The following is a 27662-nucleotide window of genomic DNA, read 5'->3' on the forward strand; positions in this document are numbered from 1 at the left end:
ACACAGCACCAACAGAAAAAGGGTGCACCAAAAAGATATTTTCAACCCTCAAAAGGTACTCCAGCCATTCTTTTAGTTACACCAACTAACTACATCTTCAGAATAACCAGCCTTTACCTTTCCTCGTATGCCATTTAGTATCGCGAAATCCAGAATAGTTATAGTAAAACCTCATCGATATGTTTTTCAGGGGACCGGGGAAATAGAATGTCAATCCAGGATCACCCAAGGAACAAGAACGCCATTCAGGGGAGCTGAAGATGAGACAGATAGCAACAGATACGGAACAATTTACTTCACGCAAACATTCATAGGCAAGAACTCAAATTGGCTCAGAAAAAGTTTGGGAACATTCGTCAATGTGAACTCAAATACGTTCTGGAAAAAGCTAGTAATTTCCGCCTGGTGCTTTGGGTGACAGAAACGCAGGTGAGCGCCGGATTCCTGGGCTTGCGGAGGGGCGTTTGCCGATCTCCTCGTCAGTTCACCCCGCGCAATCAGGCACAACAGTTCAGTACACTGAAGCCGCAAAAAAGGCCTCGCAGGATGACACGCTGTAGTGCACAAGCAGGAGAGATCTCAGCGTGCTAGACGAGTTTTGACAGAAGCTCCTTTACACGGACCAGGAGGAGTACCAGAACCTACAGTGCGTCAGCCGGGCAAAGTTCCTCAAGCTTCTTTCGCATGTGGAACTAAGAACCGCGCGACAACATGGACCAGCAAACTAACAAAAACAAAACAAAGCATGATGAAGCACCAAGTTCGTGTTACTCTTTAAAATAAATTTTTTTTTTTGTTGCCAGACAGTTACATTTTTTAAGCGTGGTCTGAAGAAAAATATCTGTGAGTGAAAAGGTGCTTGTCCTTTTCAGTCTACACTTTTCATGAAGTTTTGGCAAGGGTCGACTCAAAGCATTTTGTCTGGCAACACCACACCTTTTTTTTTTTTTTTTGACAAGCAAAACAAAAATGGCACATTGTTTCCTTTTGCAGGAGAAAATCGAGGTACTTTATTGCTTCGTTTTTTTATCTGCCTGACCTTCAAATATGCCCGTTCCTGTGGAAGCTCGATGGGACCGGCGTTTCCAAACGTAAAAGCTGGGAAAAAGTAAAAATACAGGAATGTATCAACGAGTTCCAACTGTAAGTAGAACCACAATAATTCTATCTTGGTTTATTCGGAATCCCGGGTAATTCGCAAAATTTTCACGGTCCCATGACTTCTCATGAGAATATGACCAGATGATATGAGCGCTCCGCGCGTGCCTACCCGGTTGATTTGCCGATTTGGTCTTTCAGGTTAAATTTTGAGTTGCTAGGTGGCGCCAGTTGACATCCAGAATTGGCAGTAAACACAAAGATGGCGTGCATCTTCACTAATCCGTTTCCTGTTTGCTGGTCCATGCGCTTAGTAGTCCCTTCGTTTTTTTGGGCTTGTGCAGGCATTGAGTAGACTTAGTCCCTCTCGCCTCACGTGGAGTTGAGGATCGGTGTTAATGATCAGTATTCTTGGCGCGCGCCGCTGTGGTTCACACCATTACTGAACCGCATGTAAGCGATTTAGCGAGCGATGGCGACAGCGACGAGGGGCAGCGACAAGCGAAGATTTCTCACTGTTGCCCGGTGTGTCACTCATTGCCTTGGTCACTGGCTCCCGTCGCTGCCATGCTTTTATGCAGTTTGCCTCGTCGCACGATTGACCAAGAGACAGCGGAGCGGGTCGCCGTCGCTTGTCTTGTTGCTCGCCAAATCGCTTACATGCGACCGGCCATGGAGCAGGAGAATATCGCCAGTGCTAGTGCCAGTAATGTCCCTGGGATTGACGATGAGGAAGAGGAGCTTTTCTCCCGCATTAAGGACAGTGACGGTGAGGTTCACAAACCACCATGAGGTTCACAAACTACCCTTAAACATGGAAGAAAATGAGTAAAACTGCTAGCGGACCTTGAGAGCGATATCACCGAGTGTGACGGCGGCGATTCTGAGATGTTGCGCCTTGTTAGCCTTCTTGAAAGTATGACGGTCGGTGCCACAAACTACAGAATGTGGCAGTCCCATATCGCCGACTACTTCGGTTCATGCTTTTTCATTATGACTACTCATTTTGAATAAAATGTTTCCTTCAAGATTCAAGGCTTCGCACACCGTTCTTTGTTGTTGTTTTTTTTTCGTTTTTGGATAATTCGAAAATCTGCTTAATTCGCCTATTTTTCACCATCCGACCAACTTCGAATTAATGAATATCTACTGTATTGTGAAATCAGCAAATGAAAATGATGCTGAAACCAACCTTCAAATACACCCGTGCTTGTCAGTGCCGTGATGTAAGTAGCAGGCAGGCCTGCCGGTCGAGCAGGCTATCTATAAAATGGACTATGCCGACCATTTGTTTCGTGCTGCTGCGTGGGTGCTCGAGCGAGCTTCCAAAGTCTTCGTTTGACACCTGAAACTGCTTGCAAGCAGTTGGGAACAAATCCTACACCCCAAAGAGTGAGCCCCTGCCTGCTGCTGGCATCACTTTTTCATTGATACCAGTAGACTTTCAGTTTCAAAAACACGGTGAGGACCAAAACTGAAAGTCAAAAAATCTTTGCGAGAAGAAAAAATTATTTTGGCATAATATTCGGGATGTTATTACAGCTGTGTTTGTTGTGTACCTAGCAAATTTTTAGGCAAATCAGGGACCGTGAAGAAAGTGAGATTACCCCCTTTAAAGTATATTTTTTACAAAAGCTGCAGATGGAGGATGTCCTACATATAAATGCACTATAAAAATAAGCCGTAACCATAGCAAACCTAGCCGCCAACACTCACCAAGAGATCAGAATAACTAAGAATAAAAGTGATTGTATGTTTAGAGCAGGGACTTCGTCAGCCTTCACGAGTATTTCCGCCGTAGATGAGAAATTTTGCCAGTAAAGCATTAGTGCATGCCCAAGGTCTTTAAAGTGCATCGCGCAGCAGTGATGCACGACCACACGCCGGTGCAATGTTCGTGCAGATCGAAACGGGCAGCGGTGAGGATTAAGTCCAGGATCCCTGGGCTCCGAGCTGTGGCGTGCTAATACACACGACCACCGATCTTCCCAATGAGGAACCGGTTAGCTCCGGCAACTTCTGCCACATCTTTGACAATTCGAAGAAGATCCAGGGATTCCTATCGATGCATGCCAAATCTACACGGCCCCGAATTACGGGTTCGGCGCAGGCATAGCCCACCCCTACTGTCGACCCACTAAGACAAGGCAACGCACCCGCACCGATCCAACCGGTACGCAGTTCCGACAGTGCCAGGGGATGTTTGGCAGGAGCACCTGGTCGCCGATCTTTGGGGTGTGGCACGCCTGGTGGAAGCCTGGGAGGAGGGTCACGAGTCAATGACGGTCACCGCCGGCACTCGCGCAGACAGCATTCACGAGCAACAGACCCTCAAAATGGAGTCTCCAGGATCCTCCGAGGTCTCCCACGTCGGCAAGGTTACCCCGTACTGTTTATCGCAATGTTCCTTCTTTCATGCACTTTCTCATTGTTTATACCCACGAGCAGAAGGCAACGTTTTCGGAGTGAAGCATCTACACATGCTTCATTCGACATACAGTGTCATTGCCCTGGCGTCGTGTCAGAATCGGGCAAGAAAAGGCAAGCTGTAACATGTTCTTTCAAATTCTTGTAAATGCATGGCACACGTACAACAGCACTCTTATAATAAAAGTTCAAATTGTCCACTCAAAGACTGCCAAAGAAAACTCACAAACGACAGAGAATGGCGTCGAGCAGACCACGTGTTCTCAGATTCCTACAAACCCGGGGCTTCCTTCGAGTGCCCTGGGGGTGCCTCGTGCTCCCAAATCTCCTCAGTCATTGCTACTCTTAGGTAAAGTGCTCCTTCAGTCAAAGCAACTTTTCAGAAGATCGGAGCCATCGACCGGTGCATAACTATGTGCCAGACACTCCTTAGCATGTGTATTACTGTTCAAGAGGTCCGTAGGCTTTTGCGCCGCTTTAATACACCAATGTCAGGACCAGGAAGCAGCCAAAGACGGCTGTCAATTGAGAAAAGTAGGCGTTCCTTGAGATCAAAAAGTCCAAGAACTCCCAAGGAACGTTCAGGTATGAGGACGGACTACCCAAAAACGCTACGCTTTTGACCACCCAATGCCCTTTGCGGGACGAAATGTGGCACGCACCTTTGTTGCAGGTGTCGCAGATGACTATCTCGTTGGGCGGATCCGACTGGCCCCCGTTGCAGACGCTACACACGAGGTCACTGTCCTGCTCGATCTCGTCGTCCTCCTCGTCCTCAAACGTGGGCACAACATCTTTGCCGGCGCTCGGTTCCGCTGAAAAAAGGAAGAACGACGAACTATGAATTTGACGCGTGGGAGCCGATCCCGCGCCCTGTTCTGCCGCATCTTCACCAAAAAAACTTGATGATGCATTTAACTCCCCCAAAACTTTTTTTGTTTGTTTTTAGGGGCGAAGCTCCTTAAGGTCTAGCCTTGTCCATCCCTCCGGCATCCGTGCTCACATAGACTGCACTGCCTCCGGGATCAGCCCACTTTAAAAAAAAAAGTACGCCCCCACGGGGGTTCGAACTCAGGACCGCTTGCTTAAGAGGCAGACGTCTTAACCACTACGCTACACTCCACGTAGCATGTAGGCGCTCAACGTCTATACAGGAGAGGGCGCTGCGATCAAATGTGTATATAATCGTGTTAAACTTTGCATGCATTGGCTCAACGTTTATAGACGAGAGGGCGCTGCGGTCAAATGCTCAAATGCGTATATACACACGATCCATACCACATATTTTCTTTCTGACATGGACCATTGACTTATAGGGATGCTTCAACGAAATTTGAAATATTACCGTCGTGATCAAAAATAGGTTGAATGTGATCCACAATATCCGTAAATGACAATCGCACGTTTGCATTTTGAGCCTGGTGGCTGTATTTTTCGTTATAAACAGCTAACTCTGGCAAGCGCTCGGAGAAGGCCCAGCGGAGACCACGTGACATCCAACGCAATCGTGACGTAGGTCGTCTCAAGACGAGCAAAGCTACGGCGAGGCTGACGTCGAGAGGATGGCCTAGTCGTTCCAGCCACCGAAGCGGCCGCTTTTGTACGAATTTTGAGTGACGGGTTAATCTTCTATAATCTTGTAGGGGGACAATAGCGACTTCTGCGACACACAAAAGGCATTCTCGGGAAGAGGGGAGTTCCTCCTGTCCCCCTTCTCTCGTCGTGGCCGGAGACGAGACAACCTCCGTCACTAGCTGTCAAGGTTCCTAGACGGGCATTACAAGCGAGGCGTTAGCGACATCCACCAGGTGCTCTTTGTTAATCGTTTAATTCGTTTTAAAATTCCTTTTCGTGACTTTTTTAACAAGATATTGGTATGTTCGACGTGACGCTGCTTTTTTGAACACATATAGACCAAAAAATGAGCGCCAAAATTTCGTTGTAGTATCCCTTTAAGCGGTGGAGATGCGTTCCCACGGCTTCTAGCGGATCCAAGCTGATCCGCTAGAAGAACCACTGGCTCTGTATTTCACCGACCATAAAGCAGTAATAATAAAGTCGAAACGCAACCCAGAACTCAACACTACCTATGAGCAATAATAAAAAAAAAAAAATCAGCACCATTAGCATTATATATGAACAATAAAATCAGTATCATCAGCACCACCAGAGCTTTGTCCCAATCAACATCATTCACCACGTGAAGATGCGGTCATTTTTTTTTATTTTTCTAACTGTTATTTTAGCATAAAAATCCAATATAAAAAAATTACAATCAATAAATCACTGATACTATTAATAAAAGAAAGACCAGATTTATCAAGTGTCCATTAATATTAAACTTACCAACTCTTGAAGAAACATTAGATCCCAATTCAAAATTTCTCTGATATCAAACCGTCCTTGTAAAACTCGTAGCTGAAGCTTTATGCTCTCGGCAAGTTTTTGACCAGTGTTGCAGGTGACAGCAATAATTACATATTGAAAGATTTCCATCTATTTTTATCTTTGAAGTCATTTCTTTTTTCAAGGCAGCCAGCAGAATCCCTGCAACAATCATTATGAAAAGAGGTGGAACGAATGCTAGACGAGCTCTCTCAAAATATAAAATCATGAGTGAAAAAAAAGAAAGAAAAAAGGGATATGCAGCATACTACCATCATGAGGTGAGGCCCCAACTCGTGTAGCAGCACATTAAACCTAGAGAAGCGCTTCACCGAATGCAGAATGTTCCCATGCAAGGCTAATCATGTCTTTGTCAGTACTAATCGGATCCTAGCTTTCCTCGACCCCATCTAGCTCTTAGGTGCTTTCTCATCAGCATGACCTCATGAAGCAGTAACAAGTACCTTACAACAGCATCCATGACAGACAGACAGTGCACAAATAGCCTCACAAAGTCCATTCAGACTCCCTTTTTTTTTACATTGATAGTGTAACTCCCACTCAGAAAATTTTGTGATGAATGGCTCCAAACAGTTTAGTAAAACATACAAGATTTATGCTTCGAGATTGAAAATGTCGAGCTGAGCCACACGAGGGCCTACGTTCACCATAGAGTAGAGAAGGGTCAGGCTTGGGAGGGGGGGGGGCTCTGCAGATAGATTTGATGTCAAGGATGATGCGTTGCCTGGATCTATTATAGTGACCTAATTATTGGTATTTCACCTAAAACTAAACATTTCTTAAAAAAAAAAAAAAAAAAGCTGACATATGTTCTTGTTTTGTAAAAGAAAGCTGCCCTCGGAATGCATGGGAGCCTTTTCAAGGGCAACTGTCCCTCCATTTAATTTTCTCTTTAAATCTGCTTCAGGAGCAGACACACAAAAGGGCACCAACTTACGTTGGGAGTGGCACCTTCCATTCAGTATCTTGTCCAGCAAGGCAGCTCCATGATTACTGCTGCCATTGAGCCGTGTCCGGCCGGAGTAGAGGTGCTCCGCACCGACAGCAGGGGGCGCACTTGTGGGGAGCTGCTTGCACGCCTGTCGGGAACGAACGACATACTTCAGGCTGTCCCAAGTGGGATTTGCAACAATCGATCGCCATAAGGGAACACTAAGACCCCGTCTTTAGTAAAAAAAAATAAATATATATATAGTGTTCAGCTTCTGGGAAGCTTCACACGCTGCCCGATCATTACTTTTAGAATTCTCACACTAATATTTTTTCCCGTGGTATACAATGCAAAAACTAGCAGACACCATCAAAAACGAAACGAGACTATGAGAGAGAGCGAAACGGAGAGATGTGACATATCTGTTACACTCGGCAGAAATATGAGTGAGGACACAATGCATTGATTATTTCGCATGCTGGCACGTGCAATGCCACCAGTAGATTCAGCTCATTAACTGTATAATTAAACTGTTTGACTGATTAATTGAACTGCAGTGTAAAAATTCCTGCATCCTGACTGGAACTTTACTATGCATTTGTGTCCCTCTAAAAAGCAGTTTGTTTAAAACTGCCAACAATAATCGAGTGACGTGCAAGTAATAAACTTTTAGCTGAAAGTTAGCACCCATTCTGTTTTTCACATTCCTTCAGTCTATAGTTGGTGACAAGTTAAGAGTGAAGTGGAAAATCTTCCCACTTCTTTTCACTTCAGCAAAGTGAATGCTGCAGAGGAGGCGACCTCCTCTCCAGCGTTGCCTCTGTAAAGTGGAAAGTGATAAGAGGATCTTCGACTTCACTCCTATCCTGTCACTGACTACAGTCCTGGTCTTTGTAATGCTGTTTTCACCAATATGCTGAAGACCAACTTGCAGGTTTTCCACTTTGATTCGAACAAGGCCATGGATTAGCTGTACATATAAATTTGATGGTAGAAATGCCACATGAACAAAGGTGAGAATCATAGCACAAACAGTACTGCTAACGAGATCCAAGTTTGTTTGAGCTGAACTAACCATTTCTTTTGACTCGTGATGGTTGGCTCGGTGCTTGGTATCCTTCTGCACCTAAAAACAAGGAACAAATTAAACTTCTCTCGAAGTATTAGTAAAAACCTATGGCAAATTGCAAGGCAGCTGTGTTGCATATGTGAAACATTTTAGCATCACAAACATTTATATCGTTGTTTAGCAGCATATCTAGCCTGTTCAGCCAGACGTCTACGGTCAAGGCACTCTTCATTAGATAATTTAACGTGTGGCATTTGTAAACTTGAGATGATAAACCTGGTGATCTTCCAGAAGCTTCTAACCCACTCCTCTCTTACCTCGCCTCCTCTCCTTGTCACTCCAACCCTGGTCTGGTCACATGATTTCCACATAAATCAATCGGCATCGAGCACCTCTCTCCTCATCTCCCACCCGTCAACCAATCAGTATCGAGGCTCGCGGCCACGCTTTTATCCAGGCTTCACTTTTGGGATTCACGAAATGCCAAACACCTACCAAAGAATGTTTCACATTAAAAGATGGAACTACTGGGCGATTCAAGGAACAGCCAGGCTCTTTAAATCGACCGCAAAATTCGGTTTCTTAACCTATCACGCTACGACTTTGTGCAGCGTTGCCCACAGATGGAGCATTTTTTTTTGTAAAATTTGCAATGAGCAAACTTATTTGAGGAAAAAGTAAAGAAAGGAAAAGGCTTAGCTCCTATGGAAACGCAGCGAAGCCACCGGTCTTCAAACAATACGGTGCCGTTTCACGCGGGAGACAAGAGATGGGCGCAAGCAGTCGCGATGCCAACTGCCGCCAACGAACAAGGATACGTCGCCGAGAGCCGTCGTCATTAGCAGACAATCTTTTCGGGTGAAAAGCGACGTGCGTTTTGCAAGCGGCGACAGTCGCAGAAACAAAAACAGGCGCAGTAACAGCAAGGAACTGCAAAGCAGACGACATCAGTACCCCGAAAAAAACAGTCAAAATATCCCGACAAACCATATCTTTAATCGATTATCTGTCCATTCAATATGTTTTATTAGTAAGGATAAAATAATGCATTGGGAACTGATATCAGAAAAGCTCGCACCGCTTTTGAGTCGAAATAATCGTCTGCTAAAGACGTCGGCTATTGGCGACGTATGCTCCTTCGTTGGCGTCAGTTGGCATCGCGACTGCTTGCGCCATCTATTGTCTCCCGTGCAAAACGGCACCGTATTGTTTGAAGACCGGTGGCTTCGCTGCGTTTCCATAGGAGCTGAGCCTTTTAGAGCGCAGCTCTTAGGGGCCCGTTTCCAGCTTGAGCGGCGTCGCCGTCGCCGTCGGCGTAATTGCGCGGTGCATTATGGGTAAATTTCCCCGCTAAATCTAGCGGAAAAATTTCCCCGCTAGATTTAGCGGAAAAATTTCTCCGCTAAATCTAGCGTAAAAAATTTCCCCGCTAGATTTAGCGGAAAAAATTTCCCGCTAAATCTAGCGGAAAAATTTCTCCGCTAAATGTAGCGGGAAAATTTCCCCGCTAAATCTAGCGGAAAAATTTATCTGCTAAATCTAGCGGAAAAATCTAGCTGCGAAAATTCCCCGCTAAATTTAGCGGAAAAATTTCCCCGCTAAATCTAGCGGAAAATATTCCCCACTAAATCTAGCGGAAAAATTTCCCCGCTAAATATAGCGGAAAAATTTCCCCGCTAGATTTAGCAGAAAAATTTCCTTGCTAAATCTAGCGGAAAAATTTTCCCCGCTAGATTTAGCAAAAAAAATTCCCCGCTAAATCTAGCGGAAAATATTCCCGGCTAAATCTAGCAGAAAAATTTCCCCGCTAAATCTAGCGGAAAATATTTCTCGCTAAATCTAGCGGAAAAATTTCCCCGCAAAATCTAGCGGAAAATTTTCCCCGCTAAACCTAGCGGAAAAATTTTCCCGCTAGATTTAGCGGAAAAACTTCCCCGCTAAATCTAGCGGAAAAACTTTCCCCACTAGATTAAGCGGAAAAAATTCCCCGCTAAATCTAGCGGAAAAATTTTCCCGCTAAATCTAGTGAAAAAATTTCTCCGCTAAATCTAGCGGAAAAATTTCTCCGCTAAATCTAGTAGCGGGAAAAATGCCCCGCTAAATCTAGCGAAAAAATTTACCCGCTACATCTAGCGGAAAAATTTCCCCGCTAAATCTAGCAGAAAAAATTCCGCGCTAAATCTAGCAGAAAAATTTCCCCGCTAGATTTAGCGGAAAAAATTCCTCGCTGTCTAGCAGAAAAATTTTCCCGTTAAACCTAGCGGAAAAATTTCCCCGCTAAATCTAGCGGAAAACATTCCCCGCTAAATCTAGCGGAAAATTTTTCTAGTGGGTCATGTGACCCCCCAAGGTCACATGACCCCCCCCCCCCCCCCCCCGCCCCGAGAACAGGTAACCCTTAGTATCCTTCTCTCCTCCTCCTCCTCAAGAGCTGCGCTCCAATTCGGTGTTACAGGGAGTTGTAATCGGCTTTCATTTTTTCTTTCTTTACTTTTTCCTCGGGTAAATTCTCTCTGCAAATTTTACAAAAAAAAAATTCACCATCTGTGGGGAACGCCGTACAAAGACGTAGCACGATAGGTTAAGAAACCGAATTTTGCGGTCGATTTAAAGAGCCTGGCCGCTCCTTGGATCACCCAGTATTATGCAGCCTGTTTTTCATAGCAGGGCACAGATTGGGCATGAGTGCTGCATTAGCATTTTGCTGGGACTCATGCTCATTACTGCTTCAATGGTTGAACCCGCAGCCGAACGACGACACAGAATTCGGCAACATCAGCAGGGTGCAGTACCAGAAACACAAACAAAAAACTTGTACGGTTGTCCTTATGGTTTAAAAGACAACTTTGCTCAATTCCGAAAATTTCGGGATAATGAGTGATTTTACATTGAAAAGCACTAATAAGAGGCACTACATCATTTGCTTCACGAAAAATGGGATATATATTGTAAAATCTTACTTTAAACATGAGCAGAAATTGAAACCGAAAGTTTGGCTACATCCGGCAACATTGGCCACGGGCCGCCAAGAACATGGCTGTCATGTGGTATGGGATGTCACGTGATCCTCTGCGCAACGACAGGCAGGTGTGTGCCAGGCACAAATGTCATCTGCAATGCACTCTTCGCCTCATTCTGGTGTCCACAACATTCGACGATGTCTGCACAACTGCGACATAAGTCTGCACACGTGGTGTCCGTACTGAGGACGAAACTTTGAGAGACAATAGTCACGAACGGTAAGACGACAGCGGCAATTGTGATGTGGGGGACGGCGGTAACTGCGGGGCCTAGGCAGGGCAGCCGGACGGCTCCCAAGAGATGCATTGCGCAGGCGCGTTACACCAATCATGTAAACACTGCTGAGCACCGAGAGAAAACGTTGCTGACATCACCCGTTACGCTCGCCCAAAGAAGTAAAAACAAGCAAAAGGGGGCAATGATGATGACGCTTAGATCAATGTTGGCTACACCCACGCCGTAGCTTTGACTGCATTGTTGGTCGCGCCTCAATTTGCCCGCTCGAGTCAGCAGATTTCGGCAACTTGGCGAGTTGCAAAGTTTGCCGGACTGTTTAAGAAACATTTAGACAGATCTAGGTCCTAATATTTGATGTGTGGTCTTCCTAGGTGATATTGAAGAGAACTGCTTTGTTTTTTCAAAGACAAAAATGAAGCAGCGATGACCTTAAAGTTCTTAACCTATACGCGAGGTTCTCCCCACAGTGGGCGGCAGTAGCTTTGCCGTGCACTATTCTGGCTGGCTGCCCATCTCTACGGTGTCCAACCCATCTCTATATTTTGTCTCTGCTGGACAAGACGATACTGATTCCCAAAACTGCACGACACCCCAGATTGTTGCTTTTGGCAGACTTGTGTGGCACTATGCAACAGAACTGCATAATCCCTGCAAGCAAAATCGCTGCTGTGCGGCAAAGAAAGTGCCGCAAACACCAAAACTTGCAGCGATCTCCCCCTTCTCCCCCAACACCCTGAAAATTGTCAGATGCCCAGATCTCAAGGATTTCTGGTCAGAACCCTGCTTAGACGTCAGGGTTATGATGGTTGCATCTCCTTCCCAATAGGAACTGGCACGCATGCAGTATGCTTAAGGACAAATAACAAGTAGTAGTCTAACCTTCAGTTGCTTTAGAAAGGGAATTGCCTTAGAAATGGGTATCCACATGACACAAGAAATCAACAAGAGTAAAAGTGTCAAGTTCTCAATTTCTGAATGCAACGTCACTTGTGACAAATACTTGCAATACAAGATTGCAACCACCATGGAAGCTTGGTGTGTTCAAAATTATTCTAGGGACAAGAAAATATTGGTGGATGCAGAAAGCTTGCATTTTAGGTAGGACAACTGAGACTACACGGTCAGGAACAGAAGCTGTCACTTGTCTGCTGCTCTCTGCTTAACACAAGTTTGTATGCACTGATGCCCGAATACTCGTAAATTTTGGAAAAACAAGCTTAGAATAGACCCACCAATCCATCAAGCAAACCAACTGCCGCCATATTTTGGGCATCACTTTTCGCGCAAAGTCTGTTATCAGATCAGAGTTTACGCTGAGCGCCGACGCAATACTCGCATTGAACGCATCTGCAGTACTCGTGTCAAACACACGCCAAATCAGAGCACATGCCCAAAATATGACGACCTCAAATAATCGATGCAGCGGCAGCTGCTGGAGGGCGCACACTTTTTAAAAAGTCTACCGCTCATCATCTTCGCACCTACCCTGGGCATGGTGCCTGAAACTCGTCACCGACTGGTGCAATTACCACATCCTAAGGAGAGGTTTCCCAATTTCCCCCTGATGACGTCGCAGAAGTGTCTTGTTGTCATCGGCGGATATCCCGGGGGTGTCACAACAGCAGCAGTGGATGTGGCAGACGCCTGTGCTGCTGCAGGTTCCTCTCCAGTTCGACAGTTCACAGTAGCTTCGGCAGCCAGAAGTTATGACACCGCGACGACAGCAACACTCACATTCTGTCTCACTTTTTCTTTTTTTTCAGAACTTTTATGCACAATTGCAAGGATTGGGGCAAGCTTTTGCGACGTCGTCTGTTGCCCCTTCGGGACCACCTTCGATGCACGGCTGGAATGGGATGCTAAAAGCACCAGTCGCGGAGGCGCATTTTGGCGCCATACCTTCTTGGGGAGACGGAACTATGCGGTTAGGGACGCACGAATTTACATTGAGCCCTGCCAGGGCTCTGGGACAGGCAAAACTGCGGAGTTCCCTACCTCTTCCAGCTCGTCGGACCCATTGACGCTGCCCTGGTCCTGCCCAAGCAGGTTGTACCAGCTGCGAAGCAGACGCTTAGGCTTCTTGTGCCGCACCCGCAGTCTCAGCTCCCGGCCACCTTGTAATGCTCCTCTGGACATGGCATACTGTGCACACAGAGGGAACCACAAACCTCTCACCCTCTGCCACGCCGTTAACACCTGTGGACGACACCGCTCAGCCTGTCGCCGACTACGGGTGGAGCTGCTCATGAGAGTGTCGACACACTTTGCGCCTCATTATCTAGACGTGGCCGCAGCGATCATTCACTTATTCGTATCACGAGACGTTCAACTCTGTGCCAGTAGCTCGGGGGCAGTTAAAGAAACATGGTTCTAAAGTCCTGCTCTTTAAGACATTGTGTTAGGAGCCAAAATGCAGGATGAAATGCAAGAGTCAGTCCAAAAATTTGTTAACCGTAGAATATTGTTTATCTGTCTATTCCACACTAAGCGCCCATTCCCAAATTTTTAAAATCTGAGAAAATATGCACAGTACATTAATATGTAAAACTGATGACCGAACAAGTGCCCATCCCCCATTTTTTCGTGATTATCTCCAAATTTTGAGTGGGCGTTTGCCCGGTATTTTAAGGTATCTCGTCTTTGCACAGCTCGCTTTTTCTTTGTTAGCATACCTGTGGCATGCTAGAAGGATAGGAGTTAAGAACATAGGCACCTAATAAAGCACCAATTTAAAGGGGCAGGTAGAGGTTTCTTTTAGTTTGTCTTTTTACTATAATAGCTCAAGCTATGCCATCGAAGCATCCGAAAACGCAAAATTATAATCAAGCACGGCCTAGTAAAAATGTAATCAAAGATAGCGACGTGCTCCTTTCTCTGCAATTCCGATCGTGTCTTAAACACAATCATGATTTTGGGTTTCTCAAAAAGCATACAGTACAGGTTGAGTTAATGACCTGATAAACCTCTCACCTTTAAATAGCTTTCTTCTAACCTTAATGTTTTTTTTTTATACCATCCACCATTTTTAGCAATTCTAGGTTTGGCTTAGGTTAGGTTTATTCTCTTGATGGACACCTTTTTAGCAGACATCCATAAAGAACTCAGTTTACATCACATGACTACATTCAAATCCAAATATCTACCTCCAGAAACATGGTACAGAAGCATAGAGAAAGCAGGGTTCTGGCCCCTGTCACCAAAGCTTGAGACCTGCTTCAATTATATTGTAATTGTAGTTTATTTGCACAGGGTATTGTGTGTACATGGCAGCGTGCATGACAAAGCAGAAAGGTTACAACCCTTACACTTGTGTGCCTGCTAGCTGACCGCCACATACACTGTATGGAAAAGATACAAGTCACCTAACTAGGAGCCTGCCTGCCCGCCTGCCTGCACTAGTGGCATAGATACAGAACGGCTGAACAAGCACTTGTGGATGAGGGTCAGAGAACAAGATGTTACCAACTGTTGAGGTGTTCCCTCTATAATTTCATACGTGGCAATAATAGTAGCCAATATGCCCAATACACCTATGAGCAGGCAGATACTACCCGAACCTTCAATTTGAACCTGTTTTGCGAACAGAAGACGAAATAAACTTGTATATGAAGTTACCGAGTGAAACTAGAGCGAAACTGATGCAAAGGGCGTTAAACTCGCGCCCTGTCAAGATCGGAAAAAGAAAATTAGCGAGCAATATTTCAACTAGCACCGTGCGGTCAAGAAGGCACTGAACAACGACGCACAGTATGTCAAGACGTCAGAGCAAATATTGATAAATCAAACGCCACTTGAAAATTTAGACTGTAGTTAGACCTGCAAACGCAGTCGCTTCCTCCATATCATCACTCGGTGATATGGACGATAACGCTATGAAACAAGGAGCTAACATGTTTAACTGAAGCTCAAACAAACCGAAAATGCTAGCGCTGAACTTCGGAATCCCGCTACAAACACGGAGTCCGGCCGGGCCTTTGGCTTTCATTGCAGTTACGCACGCGCAAAAATACAAAAACAAGAGAACGAGCAAATTAAGAGGAGTTATATAATATGTTTATCGATCCTAACGACATTTCCGCCCAATAATAAATTCAATCACCATTCTCAGATGCAACGAAAGCAGTTCGAGTAAGGTGAATCGGAGGGGGAAAAAAATCCGGCACGTTACCCTAATCAAAATTGATAATCAAACAAAAATTGCTGGGCACATACAGGTCGGTCGCCCACTCAGTTTGCGTTATGCTACAGCCGCAAGCTTTTCAAACGAACCGGCACCGGTTTTGTTTTCGCGTGAAACGCCCCACGTCCGAACTCGATGCGATAAACCGCGAACGGTAGAAAATGGTACTCGCCAGTAACATCCGGCGAACGACAACTTTTTTTTTTGAGCCGAGGGTTCAGTAGCCTTTCAGTTCCATCGTCGGACCGTCGCCGAAGTCACATCGCATCTAAACCAGGACGGTGCGACACGCTAACTTTTCAAGAACGCACTCGGAGTCGAAAAACGCGAACTAGAAGCGCGGGAACATTAATTCAAAAGTTATAAAGTAACGTCGCCCCAAATTGGCTGGCGTACGGGCGCCATATTGGGACTTTGGCGCCTTTTGAATGCGTTTGAAAAGCAAACACGAGATGGCGTTTGTGGTCGTTCCTGTTTTTCACTTTTATTTTAATTGGACCGCCGCAAGAAGTCGTGAGTTTTTTTTGCAAAAACTGGTGAGATCCATAACTTCAAAGTAATTTTACCCCAAAGTTTACCAAAAAGCATTAGTGTGCTTGTTTCAACTCGTTGGCTCGTTTTAACAAAGTCACCTGCTCATGTGATGTGACCACGTGACCGCATCAACCAATGTAATGAAGCTTCAAGCTAGCTAATTAAATCAAGCTTATTCTTGAGCTCGTGCGCCAACAACACGTTAATTTAAGGAAGCTCTTGTTGCAGGCTATGTCCTAACGATGGGCGAGACCAAGGTTCTCGTGGAGTTTGGGTATGGCAGTTACTTTTTTCATAAAATTGTCACACGCGGCTAAGTCATAAAATGACATTACAGTAATGTTCGTTTATTTCACACAGTGGCGGAGCGGAGCTTCTCTTCGGAAATCAAAAGAAGCACGACGTAACTCTATCAAAATCGTCGGAAAAATGTAACGGTTCGAATTTGGAAAGCCACCAATGTTGCAGCAGCTTGCCATGTGTCGGACGCCTGCTCTTGTTCTTTCCAGGGACACTCAAACAGCTGATATACTGGCTGAAGACGAATCTGCTGAAAGGAAGGGAAGAGTTTTTTGTACAGGGGGATTCAATGTAAGTGACTGCCGTGCTTTTTTTTTTTTTTTTTTTTTTTTTTTGGTTTAGCGCTGTTGACGAGGAGAACTAGGGAGCTCAGAGGATGCAGGACCTCCCCTCTCTTCCTTACATGGGCTGCTCCAGCTCCCCAAAGTTCGTGTCAAACGTTGCACCCCTTCCAAAAATTAGGTGCTTCTTTATAAGGCGCTGAATCTCAATGTATATGTGATGGTCTTGTCAGATTTAGTGTTTTTTTGCACATTCCACAGGGCAGTATTCCCAGCTCTGCCAAAAGAGGGCATTATTTGTATATATTTGACAGCTTGAACCAGGGGAAGATATAGAGAAATTGAGACAGGAGAGAATAGACAGCTGACTACCAACGATTATTTAGTGGGAACTTCTTTTTCCTTGCGTGTTTTCAGACACCAACAAAAATTATTACATATTAAAACCTATTATACTAATATAATAATGCATGTGTATGTTTACAAAATTTTCACATTACCTAAAGCTAAACTAATATTTTAAATTCACCCGCCACAAGCTCATACTGCCATTTTCTGGACCGTAACGCACCGTAGATATTGTCTCTCCTTTTTGTGAATAGTGATGGACGGGGTGCTAACGCACCCACTCGCTTGTTCTTCGATAGCAAGCGCCTCGAGCATCTCACGCGCATGAGTATTGTTATTACTGGCTAGGATGGTTATGTCCTTGAACGCTGCACTGCAGTGGCAAGTCCTGCAATGAGCTGCAAGATGCCCTGCCGACGTTCCTTGAAGGGATGCTGCGTGCTCGCGGGCTCTGTCGTTAATGCATCGGCCCGTCTGGCCGATGTAGCACTTCCCGCATGAAAGGGGAATGTTGTAAACCACTCCTGTCATGCATGGTACATATTGTGTTCTGTGGGCAATGTCGCACGTTTTTTCTTTGCCTGTTCTGTTGTTCACTCGTCTGCACATGGAGTACGCTTTGTTAGGCGCGGAGCATACTACTTGGATCTCATTCCTCGCGGCGATCTTTTTCAATTTGTGCGTAATCCCGTGAACGTATGGTAGCACAGCGATCTTCCTTCGGGTTTCCTCGTTTACTTTTTTGCCCGACTTTGCACTCTTCAAGTTTCTGCAGATGGTCTCACAAACGGGTACCAAGATACTTGTTGGGTATCCCGAATTCCGTAATCGTGACATCTGTTTTTCAAAGCTCGGCCCTATCTGGTGTTTACATGATTTGTTTAAGGCAGAAACTAACGCCGTGCTGGCGATACCTCTCTTAATAGTTCTTGAGTGGCCGGAGGTAAACGGCAGAAACCCTTTTGCTGACCGGGGTTCGTACCTCCAGCAAACGTGCCCTTGTTGGAAAATTAGCGCGAGGTCTAGGAATTTGATATTTTTGTCCACAGGTGATTCATGTGTGAACACCAATTCGGGGCAACTTTCTTGAAACACTTGCAGAATAATATCCTTGCATTCTTCACTCTGGTCGTCATCTTCTGTGGCACAAAGTACTAAAAAATCGTCCACATATCGGAAGATGGCTGTGACCCTTGTATCTGTCAGATTACTTGCGATGATCTTTCCGCATGCCCCCAGGAATAAGTCACACAATTGCGGCGCTACCCGAGACCCAATACATACTCCACTCTTTTGCACATATTGTTGATCTTGAAAGTCTACTACAGTGGAAGTCAGATATACACCTAATAGTTCCAAGAAGGTGCTCACACTTAGTCCAGCATTATTCTGAAACGCTGTAGAGCCCTGCTCCTCGATGGTGGATCGGAGAATTGCCATGAGTCTTCTGTGTGGGATTGAGTAATACATATCTTGGATATCGATAGAAAATCCAGATGTGACGCTTTCTCCATTCTTCTTAAGATATTCAATTAAATGTTCCGAGTTCTTAATTCTGTACGGATCGTCGGATTCTATCAAGGACAACTGTTTCGCCAGGAACGTCGACAAATGGACTTGCCAGGTTCCTCTTTCCGACACAATGGCCCGAAACGGTATGCCTTCCTTATGTGTTTTTGCTGAGAAAAAAACTTGCAGGTGTCCCTTCTTCGTTTTCTTTATTTTTGTGCTGAGGCTGTTAAGTTCGTTATTATCAAGTAGCTTCAGGGCTGCTGGTTTAGACTTCTTGCTTCTTTTTTCTTCCACATGAATGAAGTTCTTAGCCATTGCAGCAGAAGCTTTTTCTTCGTATGCGTCTGAATCTAAGACCACAAATCCGCCTTCCTTATCAGAAACACAGAGCTTAAGATCTTTGCTGATTAGCTCATGTACTGTGGTACCAAAGCTCCTATTTGCTTTTGCTGAGCTTCTTTGGCTTGCGATGCAGTCAATCCCTTCACTGATTATGCTTGAAGCGCTCTCTTCTTGAGCCTTGGATGCGATGTTTCTGACCAAGGCAACCTTGTCAATGGGCTGTAGCCGTGGTGGTAGAGCAAACTTCGGCCCTTGTTCTAGTATGTTTCTCGCCTTATTTGAGATACTGATATCTCCGATGACTTGAAGGGCCTGTCTTTTTGGATGTTCCTTGTCCTTCCTTGCCAGGTGCTCCTTGAAATATGGGAGATACTGTGTTGTCCACATGGTCTCTGTTGAATGCCTTGCGATAGTCAGGTGGTTAATAAAAACATTGTAGTGGGGACACTTGGCACGTAGAAAATCTGTGAGAAGACGTTGTTGTCGCCAAGTCTCTGACCTGAGGATCTTGCTTACTCGCATAGCATGTCCCTGCGACGGAGCTATAAGGCCGAAGACTTGCCTTACATCATCTAGGATTATATTCTTGTTGATGCTACGTGCTAGTAGCCTACCTTGGCACGTGGTGGTGGCAATAAGATGGCTTAGAGTCTGCGGGGCCATTGATTGAATGCGTAGGAAGGAGGGGCTCAAATAACTAGAAAGAAACTGAGTAACGGTTGATAGTGGAGCTTGTTGGTACATACTTGTATATATTTGACAGCTTGAACCAGGGGAAGATATAGAGAAATTGAGACAGGAGAGAATAGACAGCTGACTACCAACGATTATTTAGTGGGAACTTCTTTTTCCTTGCGTGTTTTCAGACACCAACAAAAATTATTACATATTAAAACCTATTATACTAATATAATAATGCATGTGTATGTTTACAAAATTTTCACATTACCTAAAGCTAAACTAATATTTTAAATTCACCCGCCACAAGCTCATACTGCCATTTTCTGGACCGTAACGCACCGTAGATATTGTCTCTCCTTTTTGTGAATAGTGATGGACGGGGTGCTAACGCACCCACTCGCTTGTTCTTCGATAGCAAGCGCCTCGAGCATCTCACGCGCATGAGTATTGTTATTACTGGCTAGGATGGTTATGTCCTTGAACGCTGCACTGCAGTGGCAAGTCCTGCAATGAGCTGCAAGATGCCCTGCCGACGTTCCTTGAAGGGATGCTGCGTGCTCGCGGGCTCTGTCGTTAATGCATCGGCCCGTCTGGCCGATGTAGCACTTCCCGCATGAAAGGGGAATGTTGTAAACCACTCCTGTCATGCATGGTACATATTGTGTTCTGTGGGCAATGTCGCACGTTTTTTCTTTGCCTGTTTTGTTGTTCACTCGTCTGCACATGGAGTACGCTTTGTTAGGCGCGGAGCATACTACTTGGATCTTATTCCTCGCGGCGATCTTTTTCAATTTGTGCGTAATCCCGTGAACGTATGGTAGCACAGCGATCTTCCTTCGGGTTTCCTCGTTTACTTTTTTGCCCGACTTTGCACTCTTCAAGTTTCTGCAGATGGTCTCACAAACGGGTACCAAGATACTTGTTGGGTATCCCGAATTCCGTAATCGTGACATCTGTTTTTCAAAGCTCGGCCCTATCTGGTGTTTACATGATTTGTTTAAGGCAGAAACTAACGCCGTGCTGGCGATACCTCTCTTAATAGTTCTTGAGTGGCCGGAGGTAAACGGCAGAAACCCTTTTGCTGACCGGGGTTCGTACCTCCAGCAAACGTGCCCTTGTTGGAAAATTAGCGCGAGGTCTAGGAATTTGATATTTTTGTCCACAGGTGATTCATGTGTGAACACCAATTCGGGGCAACTTTCTTGAAACACTTGCAGAATAATATCCTTGCATTCTTCACTCTGGTCGTCATCTTCTGTGGCACAAAGTACTAAAAAATCGTCCACATATCGGAAGATGGCTGTGACCCTTGTATCTGTCAGATTACTTGCGATGATCTTTCCGCATGCCCCCATGAATAAGTCACACAATTGCGGCGCTACCCGAGACCCAATACATACTCCACTCTTTTGCACATATTGTTGATCTTGAAAGTCTACTACAGTGGAAGTCAGATATACACCTAATAGTTCCAAGAAGGTGCTCACACTTAGTCCAGCATTATTCTGAAACGCTGTAGAGCCCTGCTCCTCGATGGTGGATCGGAGAATTGCCATGAGTCTTCTGTGTGGGATTGAGTAATACATATCTTGGATATCGATAGAAAATCCAGATGTGACGCTTTCTCCATTCTTCTTAAGATATTCAATTAAATGTTCCGAGTTCTTAATTCTGTACGGATCGTCGGATTCTATCTGCAATGGCTAAGAACTTCATTCATGTGGAAGAAAAAAGAAGCAAGAAGTCTAAACCAGCAGCCCTGAAGCTACTTGATAATAACGAACTTAACAGCCTCAGCACAAAAATAAAGAAAACGAAGAAGGGACACCTGCAAGTTTTTTTCTCAGCAAAAACACATAAGGAAGGCATACCGTTTCGGGCCATTGTGTCGGAAAGAGGAACCTGGCAAGTCCATTTGTCGACGTTCCTGGCGAAACAGTTGTCCTTGATAGAATCCGACGATCCGTACAGAATTAAGAACTCGGAACATTTAATTGAATATCTTAAGAAGAATGGAGAAAGCGTCACATCTGGATTTTCTATCGATATCCAAGATATGTATTACTCAATCCCACACAGAAGACTCATGGCAATTCTCCGATCCACCATCGAGGAGCAGGGCTCTACAGCGTTTCAGAATAATGCTGGACTAAGTGTGAGCACCTTCTTGGAACTATTAGGTGTATATCTGACTTCCACTGTAGTAGACTTTCAAGATCAACAATATGTGCAAAAGAGTGGAGTATGTATTGGGTCTCGGGTAGCGCCGCAATTGTGTGACTTATTCCTGGGGGCATGCGGAAAGATCATCGCAAGTAATCTGACAGATACAAGGGTCACAGCCATCTTCCGATATGTGGACGATTTTTTAGTACTTTGTGCCACAGAAGATGACGACCAGAGTGAAGAATGCAAGGATATTATTCTGCAAGTGTTTCAAGAAAGTTGCCCCGAATTGGTGTTCACACATGAATCACCTGTGGACAAAAATATCAAATTCCTAGACCTCGCGCTAATTTTCCAACAAGGGCACGTTTGCTGGAGGTACGAACCCCGGTCAGCAAAAGGGTTTCTGCCGTTTACCTCCGGCCACTCAAGAACTATTAAGAGAGGTATCGCCAGCACGGCGTTAGTTTCTGCCTTAAACAAATCATGTAAACACCAGATAGGGCCGAGCTTTGAAAAACAGATGTCACGATTACGGAATTCGGGATACCCAACAAGTATCTTGGTACCCGTTTGTGAGACCATCTGCAGAAACTTGAAGAGTGCAAAGTCGGGCAAAAAAGTAAACGAGGAAACCCGAAGGAAGATCGCTGTGCTACCATACGTTCACGGGATTACGCACAAATTGAAAAAGATCGCCGCGAGGAATGAGATCCAAGTAGTATGCTCCGCGCCTAACAAAGCGTACTCCATGTGCAGACGAGTGAACAACAGAACAGGCAAAGAAAAAACGTGCGACATTGCCCACAGAACACAATATGTACCATGCATGACAGGAGTGGTTTACAACATTCCCCTTTCATGCGGGAAGTGCTACATCGGCCAGACGGGCCGATGCATTAACGACAGAGCCCGCGAGCACGCAGCATCCCTTCAAGGAACGTCGGCAGGGCATCTTGCAGCTCATTGCAGGACTTGCCACTGCAGTGCAGCGTTCAAGGACATAACCATCCTAGCCAGTAATAACAATACTCATGCGCGTGAGATGCTCGAGGCGCTTGCTATCGAAGAACAAGCGAGTGGGTGCGTTAGCACCCCGTCCATCACTATTCACAAAAAGGAGAGACAATATCTACGGTGCGTTACGGTCCAGAAAATGGCAGTATGAGCTTGTGGCGGGTGAATTTAAAATATTAGTTTAGCTTTAGGTAATGTGAAAATTTTGTAAACATACACATGCATTATTATATTAGTATAATAGGTTTTAATATGTAATAATTTTTGTTGGTGTCTGAAAACACGCAAGGAAAAAGAAGTTCCCACTAAATAATCGTTGGTAGTCAGCTGTCTATTCTCTCCTGTCTCAATTTCTCTATATCTTCCCCTGGTTCAAGCTGTCAAATATATACAAGTATGTACAAACAAGCTCCACTATCAACCGTTACTGAGGGCATTACTTTGAAGGGGGTCTATTAGTGTCTATCAGGCACGTAGGCGGGGGGAGGAGGGGGAAAAAAAGAGAGAGGAAAGCCCCCCCCCCCCCCCAAAAAAAAAAAAAAATTCTTTTCAGTTTGTTGGAGCCTTCTCCCTCATCCTCATACAAATGTTTGTCATAAGCAACCTCCCCCCCCTCACCACCACCACATCAACATCCTGGCTACGTGCCTGGGGCCCTATGTTGCGCTCTTTGGACTCCCATGGCGACTAGGGAGAAGGAAGTGACGTTTTAGACACAGCAAACGCAGATTGGATGTTGACAGAAGAAAACAAAGTCAACATCCAATCTGCGTTGTCCACGTCACTTCCTTCTCTATAGTTGCCGTGGGAGTCCAAAAAGTGCAACATAGGGCCCCTGGTGTCTATACACCAACTCAACTCTCTAACGTCATGCCGCTCACTATCGACACTGTGCATGTCTGGTTTCTGCGCATGCACAGTGGCATGGACAAATGAGCGCTTGTTTGTAAACAGTGTATTGGTTATGCCAGTTGTATTTTTGAACGACACCAAAAATTCTGCCTAGCGACTTTCAAGATCTACTCATAGAAGGAGGGTGCTAAACCCTCTATTTAATTAAGGCTGCAGTATTTCAAGCTGACAGTCATTGTCTCAACACGAGCGATGCAAGCCGATGAGCGGGCCTTTCAGCTCAAAATATTTCGGTAAAATAAGCTCCAAGAATCGCTGTTTCTTCAGTCATACTGTCTCTAACAATGTTTTCAGTCGGTAACAGATGCTGTCTTTATGTGTCATTGTTTGTGCACAATGTAGAAGTGAGAGTGGAATGTATATTTCTAAGAAATTCAATTTGGCATAGGCATATGCGGAGCACAGGTTGCCTGCTTCTTGCACAGAGGTTGCGGTGACGTCAAAACGCCGAGCTCTGATTGGAAGGATAGTGGGTAGACCTCAATGTTGTAGCTGCCTTGAGGTCTACCCACTATCCTTCCAATTGGAGCCAATCAAACCTCAGCGTTCTGACGTCACCTCAACTCCTGCACAAGAAGCAGATGAACTTGCGCTCTGCATACCAAATGGGTGCCAAAAATGTTTGAGCCTAAAATGTGTAACTTAAAAGGGAAAAAAAAAGTGGGCCACCGGTTGTATGTATAGACCAACTCAACTCTCTGACGTCACGCCGCTGTGGTGGCGCTGCTGTCAGCACTGGGCATGCGCAGGTGATTCGCCTAGGCCGAACATGGTTTCTGCGCGCGTGCAGTGCCCTCGCCTGGTGGGCAAACGCGGGCTTGTTTGTAAACAATGTGTTGTTCAATAGGGTGTCTGAAGTCACCAGGCTCGATCTAAAATGGACCGTAAAAATAACGCCTGCACGAAGCAATCTAAATTTTTTGTCAAAGGTGTATTTCACTGGTCCGTTTTTTCTTGTAAAATTATGAAGCGTAGCTCCCTTTTTGTAAAAAATAGGGCCAAAAAACTTGCCAGGGTTGACTGTGGGCGGCGACGCAGATGACTGAGTCGAGCGGTGGGGCACGTTTGGCACACATATTGATAGATGGCGTCGGGAGCAGCGTCTAAAGGGGTAGCCAACCAGTGAACGAAAACAGACAACACGCAGACGAAATCCGTCGGCAACAAAGACGCCGTCGTTATTCAACCACTTTTTTTTTTTTAAACTTCGAGTTGTTTTTATTGTTTGCATTTATTTTTAGACCAAAGGTACACTACAAAAAGATTATCTTCATTTTAGTAAATCACAGTCATCGCAAGTAGTCTCAATAAGGAGATTTTTTGGCAAGTTTTTTGGCCTCTATTTTTTTTACAGAAAGGGAGCTGCACTTTGTAATTTAACAAGAAAAAGCGGACCTGTGAAATACACCTTTGGCAAAAAGTTGAGATTGCTTCGTGCAGGCATCGATTTTTACGGTTCATTTTAGGTCGAGCCTGATGACTTCAGACTCCCTACAGATACAACATTGAACCAGATCAGCAGATGCAGATACGTCTGCTATAGGGGTTGCTGTTCGTACAAGGCTGCTTTTTCAGATGTTAATTACCAACTGTGGTACTTCTCTAGTTCTGCTTGGAGGAACACTTCTTTTCTTTGGATGTAGTAGTCTGTTATGTAAATGGTGAATTTGCCTTTGCAGACGACCAGGGATTCTGGTCTTGGTCAATGATACTGACTGGGAACTCCTGGTGAGAGCTTGTTTGTAATTGTGCAGTGTAAACTCTCCAGTTGGAATGCTCCTTGTGCAGATCTGGACATGTCCAAGAAGTCGTAGAGGCATTGTCGTGGAACATTAATACAGAGTGAGGCCGTAAGGACCAGCGCTCATTCGGCACGCCCTGCAAAATTCGTATTTTAGACATACAATCCTGAAAATAGGCGAGTGTCCTTACACAAAAAGTTTTATGTCTAATTTTTTTAGAACTCAACTCTGAGGTGGTGAAATATTAGAAATAAAGCAAAACAGCCGGCCGTGTATTTTCCATGCCCTATACAACTTGATTGTTGTCTGCCCACTGGTTTGCGAGCTTGCTCCCGGGTGGTTTGCCAAACACTAAAACGTTGAGAGCGCCTAGTAGAGGCTGGCAACGAGCGGGATAGTCGCAATAAGTAATGATTTGAACGAAATCTGTGTACAATGACGAATTGGGAGCAAGCTCACAAACCAGTGTGCAGACGACAAACATCCGGTATAGGACATAGAAAGTGCACGGCCGCCGCTTTTGCATTACTATTTTTAATATTTAACCACCTCCGAGTTGAGCTCTAAAAACAAATAGACACAAATCTTCTTGAGAAATAATGTTTGCTTGCCCAGTTTCAGGTATGTATGATAAGAATTAAAATTTTGCAAGGCGTGCCAAATGCGGTGATCCTCACGGCCTCATCCTGTACTATGTTAGTGCTCAATATGCATGCACAGAGCTGTTACTTTTGTAACTTAATATTATATGGTTACTTGAGCTACAATGTAATTAAGTTACGAATACAGTTACCATAAAATACTGCAAAGGCGCCCACTTCGTTCAAGTGCCCACTATTAACATTTCACAAATTTGGGAATTCTGCAAGTTATACAATGAGCGCTTGATTGGGCCGGACAAGCGCCTATGTCTAGGTTAACCCAGTCTTCAGTGAAAGTGGGCGTTCTTCTGGTAGTTTACGGTATATCCTTGCACATGTTCTAAGTTATGTTCAAACTTTTTCTTTCAAACTATCCTATGACGTTGAGGCGAGCTGCACTGACCGGCGGACAATCTAGTTTTCAACGTGTAATAGAGAGTGGCACAGTTCCTTCATGACTCGGCACTTTGTCCATGGTAGTGTTTAAAGGGGCACTGAAGTTGACTGTTAGATCATTCTTTTGTGGTGACAACTCAATCTAGACACTCTAAGCATCCCAACAAACTTGAAACCACAACCGTGTATAGTTTATTTCCTTGTTAAAACAGTGTTCAAAGATTGCGACAGACCCTTTTTAGGAAGAATTTTCTTCGGAGTGAAGTGTTTGACGAAGGGAGCTTGTTGGCGAGTTGCAATCGATGGCTTCGCCCGTGGAGAAAAAGAGGAGTCTTATACGAATGTGTACCTATCAGACTCTCTTCTAAACGAGTTATAATAAAATCATTAGGGATCTGCACGTATTGTAGGGTTCTCATTGGTCCACACATTGTATTCCGCGAGAAAAGAGTCCACATGTCTTTCTATTGCCTGGAGATAAATAGGCGGTTTTGTAATATAGGACTTGGTATATGTGGGAACTAACACATTTTAAACAATATAAGATCAAAAATGACCTTTTTAAAGAATGGCTTCAATGCCTCTTTAATTTAAAGAACCCCTGAAAAAAAAGAGAAAAAAGTTTTTTTTTTAACAATCTGGGTGGGACACGCACGTCAAAAAATTAACTTTACGCGAAAAATAAACTTTTTTAGAACAGTATTGACGGCGCAAGATTTATTTTAAATTCTGTGTGCAAAGTCCATGACGTCACGGAATGGTCGTGCACTCTTTTCACCTCAACGAGATGGTCATACACTCTCTCCACCTCAACGTGATGGCCAAGCCGATTCACCTCTCCTCCACGCACCCGAAATACCGAGAGAGGAAACAAGTGGAAAGGGGGAGGCGACCACTGACTAAATCACGTCTCGCGCCACCAATATTAATCTAACTTTTTTTTTTTATCGCTTAAAATTAATTTTTTGACACCCGTGCATTAACCAGACTTTAGAAAAGATATTTGTTTTCTTTTCAGGGGCCCTTTAAGGCCGTGGCAACATGTTGCACTGATTAGAAAATTTAATTAACTACAGTTGCTCAAACTTAAATGCCTCTGAGTTAGCATTACTGCAACTAATTCCAGTAACCTTAGTACATTTAGTTAGTTTACAGCTCTGAGCTTGTGCTGTACTTCACAATGAACCTGTTATTTCCAGGGAGGACCGGACTACGAGATTCAAGAGAACGACAATGTGCTGTTCATTTCAACTTTGCACGGAGGATAAAATATTTTGGTGCACTTCTAGCATGTTTTCATGGTTTGATAGTCGCTAAAATAAGTGACCAACAACAAATGTATAAATAAGCAACATAAAGCCTCATCAAAAATATTTTTCCTCCTGATGAAAGTTTCTTTTCAATTTTCAAAACTTATGTTC

General features: G+C 44.7%; 2 protein-coding genes across 6 annotated transcripts in view; one reads left to right on the plus strand and one right to left on the minus strand.

Moving 5' to 3' along the window:
• The window catches only part of LOC8051065 (metal-response element-binding transcription factor 2), a 33406-nt gene extending 17594 nt beyond the window's left edge, over positions 1 to 15812 (minus strand). Inside the window, exons 1-7 of one of the 4 annotated variants that reach the window (XM_029967822.4) lie at positions 15542 to 15788; positions 13185 to 13331; positions 7938 to 7988; positions 6869 to 7010; positions 4188 to 4340; positions 3255 to 3355; positions 403 to 519 (exon numbers count right to left, since the gene is read on the minus strand). In XM_029967822.4, coding sequence (XP_029823682.3) covers positions 403 to 519; positions 3255 to 3355; positions 4188 to 4340; positions 6869 to 7010; positions 7938 to 7988; positions 13185 to 13331; positions 15542 to 15550 — 720 coding nt within the window. In that variant the 5' untranslated portion in view covers positions 15551 to 15788. Of the gene's footprint in view, positions 1 to 402; positions 520 to 3254; positions 3356 to 4187; positions 4341 to 6868; positions 7011 to 7937; positions 7989 to 13184; positions 13332 to 15288; positions 15310 to 15541 lie in introns of those variants that run through there. The other 3 variants (XM_029967823.4, XM_002435397.5, XM_029967824.4) reach the window with 3 other exon arrangements.
• Positions 15813 to 16011: 199 nt separating this feature from the next.
• LOC115309564 (ubiquitin-related modifier 1) lies at positions 16012 to 27614 on the plus strand. Of its 2 annotated transcripts, XM_029967817.4 has the most exons (5): positions 16012 to 16177; positions 16264 to 16334; positions 16413 to 16494; positions 25142 to 25190; positions 27441 to 27614. In XM_029967817.4, exons 1-5 carry the CDS (start codon positions 16146 to 16148, stop codon positions 27507 to 27509), a joined length of 303 nt encoding a protein of 100 aa, XP_029823677.1. In that variant the 5' UTR covers positions 16012 to 16145; the 3' UTR covers positions 27510 to 27614. The 2 variants fall into 2 exon arrangements, with proteins under 2 accessions (XP_029823677.1, XP_040357528.1); XM_040501594.2 differs by having other exon boundaries at positions 16033 to 16177; positions 16264 to 16494.
• Positions 27615 to 27662: the final 48 nt, after the last annotated feature.

The sequence above is a fragment of the Ixodes scapularis genome, unplaced genomic scaffold, assembly GCF_016920785.2.
Source record: "Ixodes scapularis isolate PalLabHiFi unplaced genomic scaffold, ASM1692078v2 PGA_scaffold3__209_contigs__length_174095766, whole genome shotgun sequence".
NCBI lineage: Eukaryota > Metazoa > Arthropoda > Arachnida > Ixodida > Ixodidae > Ixodes > Ixodes scapularis.

Excerpts from the sequence above, each read along its gene's own strand:
- LOC115309564 (XM_040501594.2), top strand. The coding sequence starts at position 16,146 with ATGGGCGAGACCAAGGTTCTCGTGGAGTTTGG. Across the intron at positions 16,178-16,263 it reads AAGGTTCTCGTGGAGTTTGG|TGGCGGAGCGGAGCTTCTCT; the intron begins GTATGGCAGTTA and ends TATTTCACACAG. Across the intron at positions 16,495-25,141 it reads TTTGTACAGGGGGATTCAAT|ACGACCAGGGATTCTGGTCT; the intron begins GTAAGTGACTGC and ends TTGCCTTTGCAG.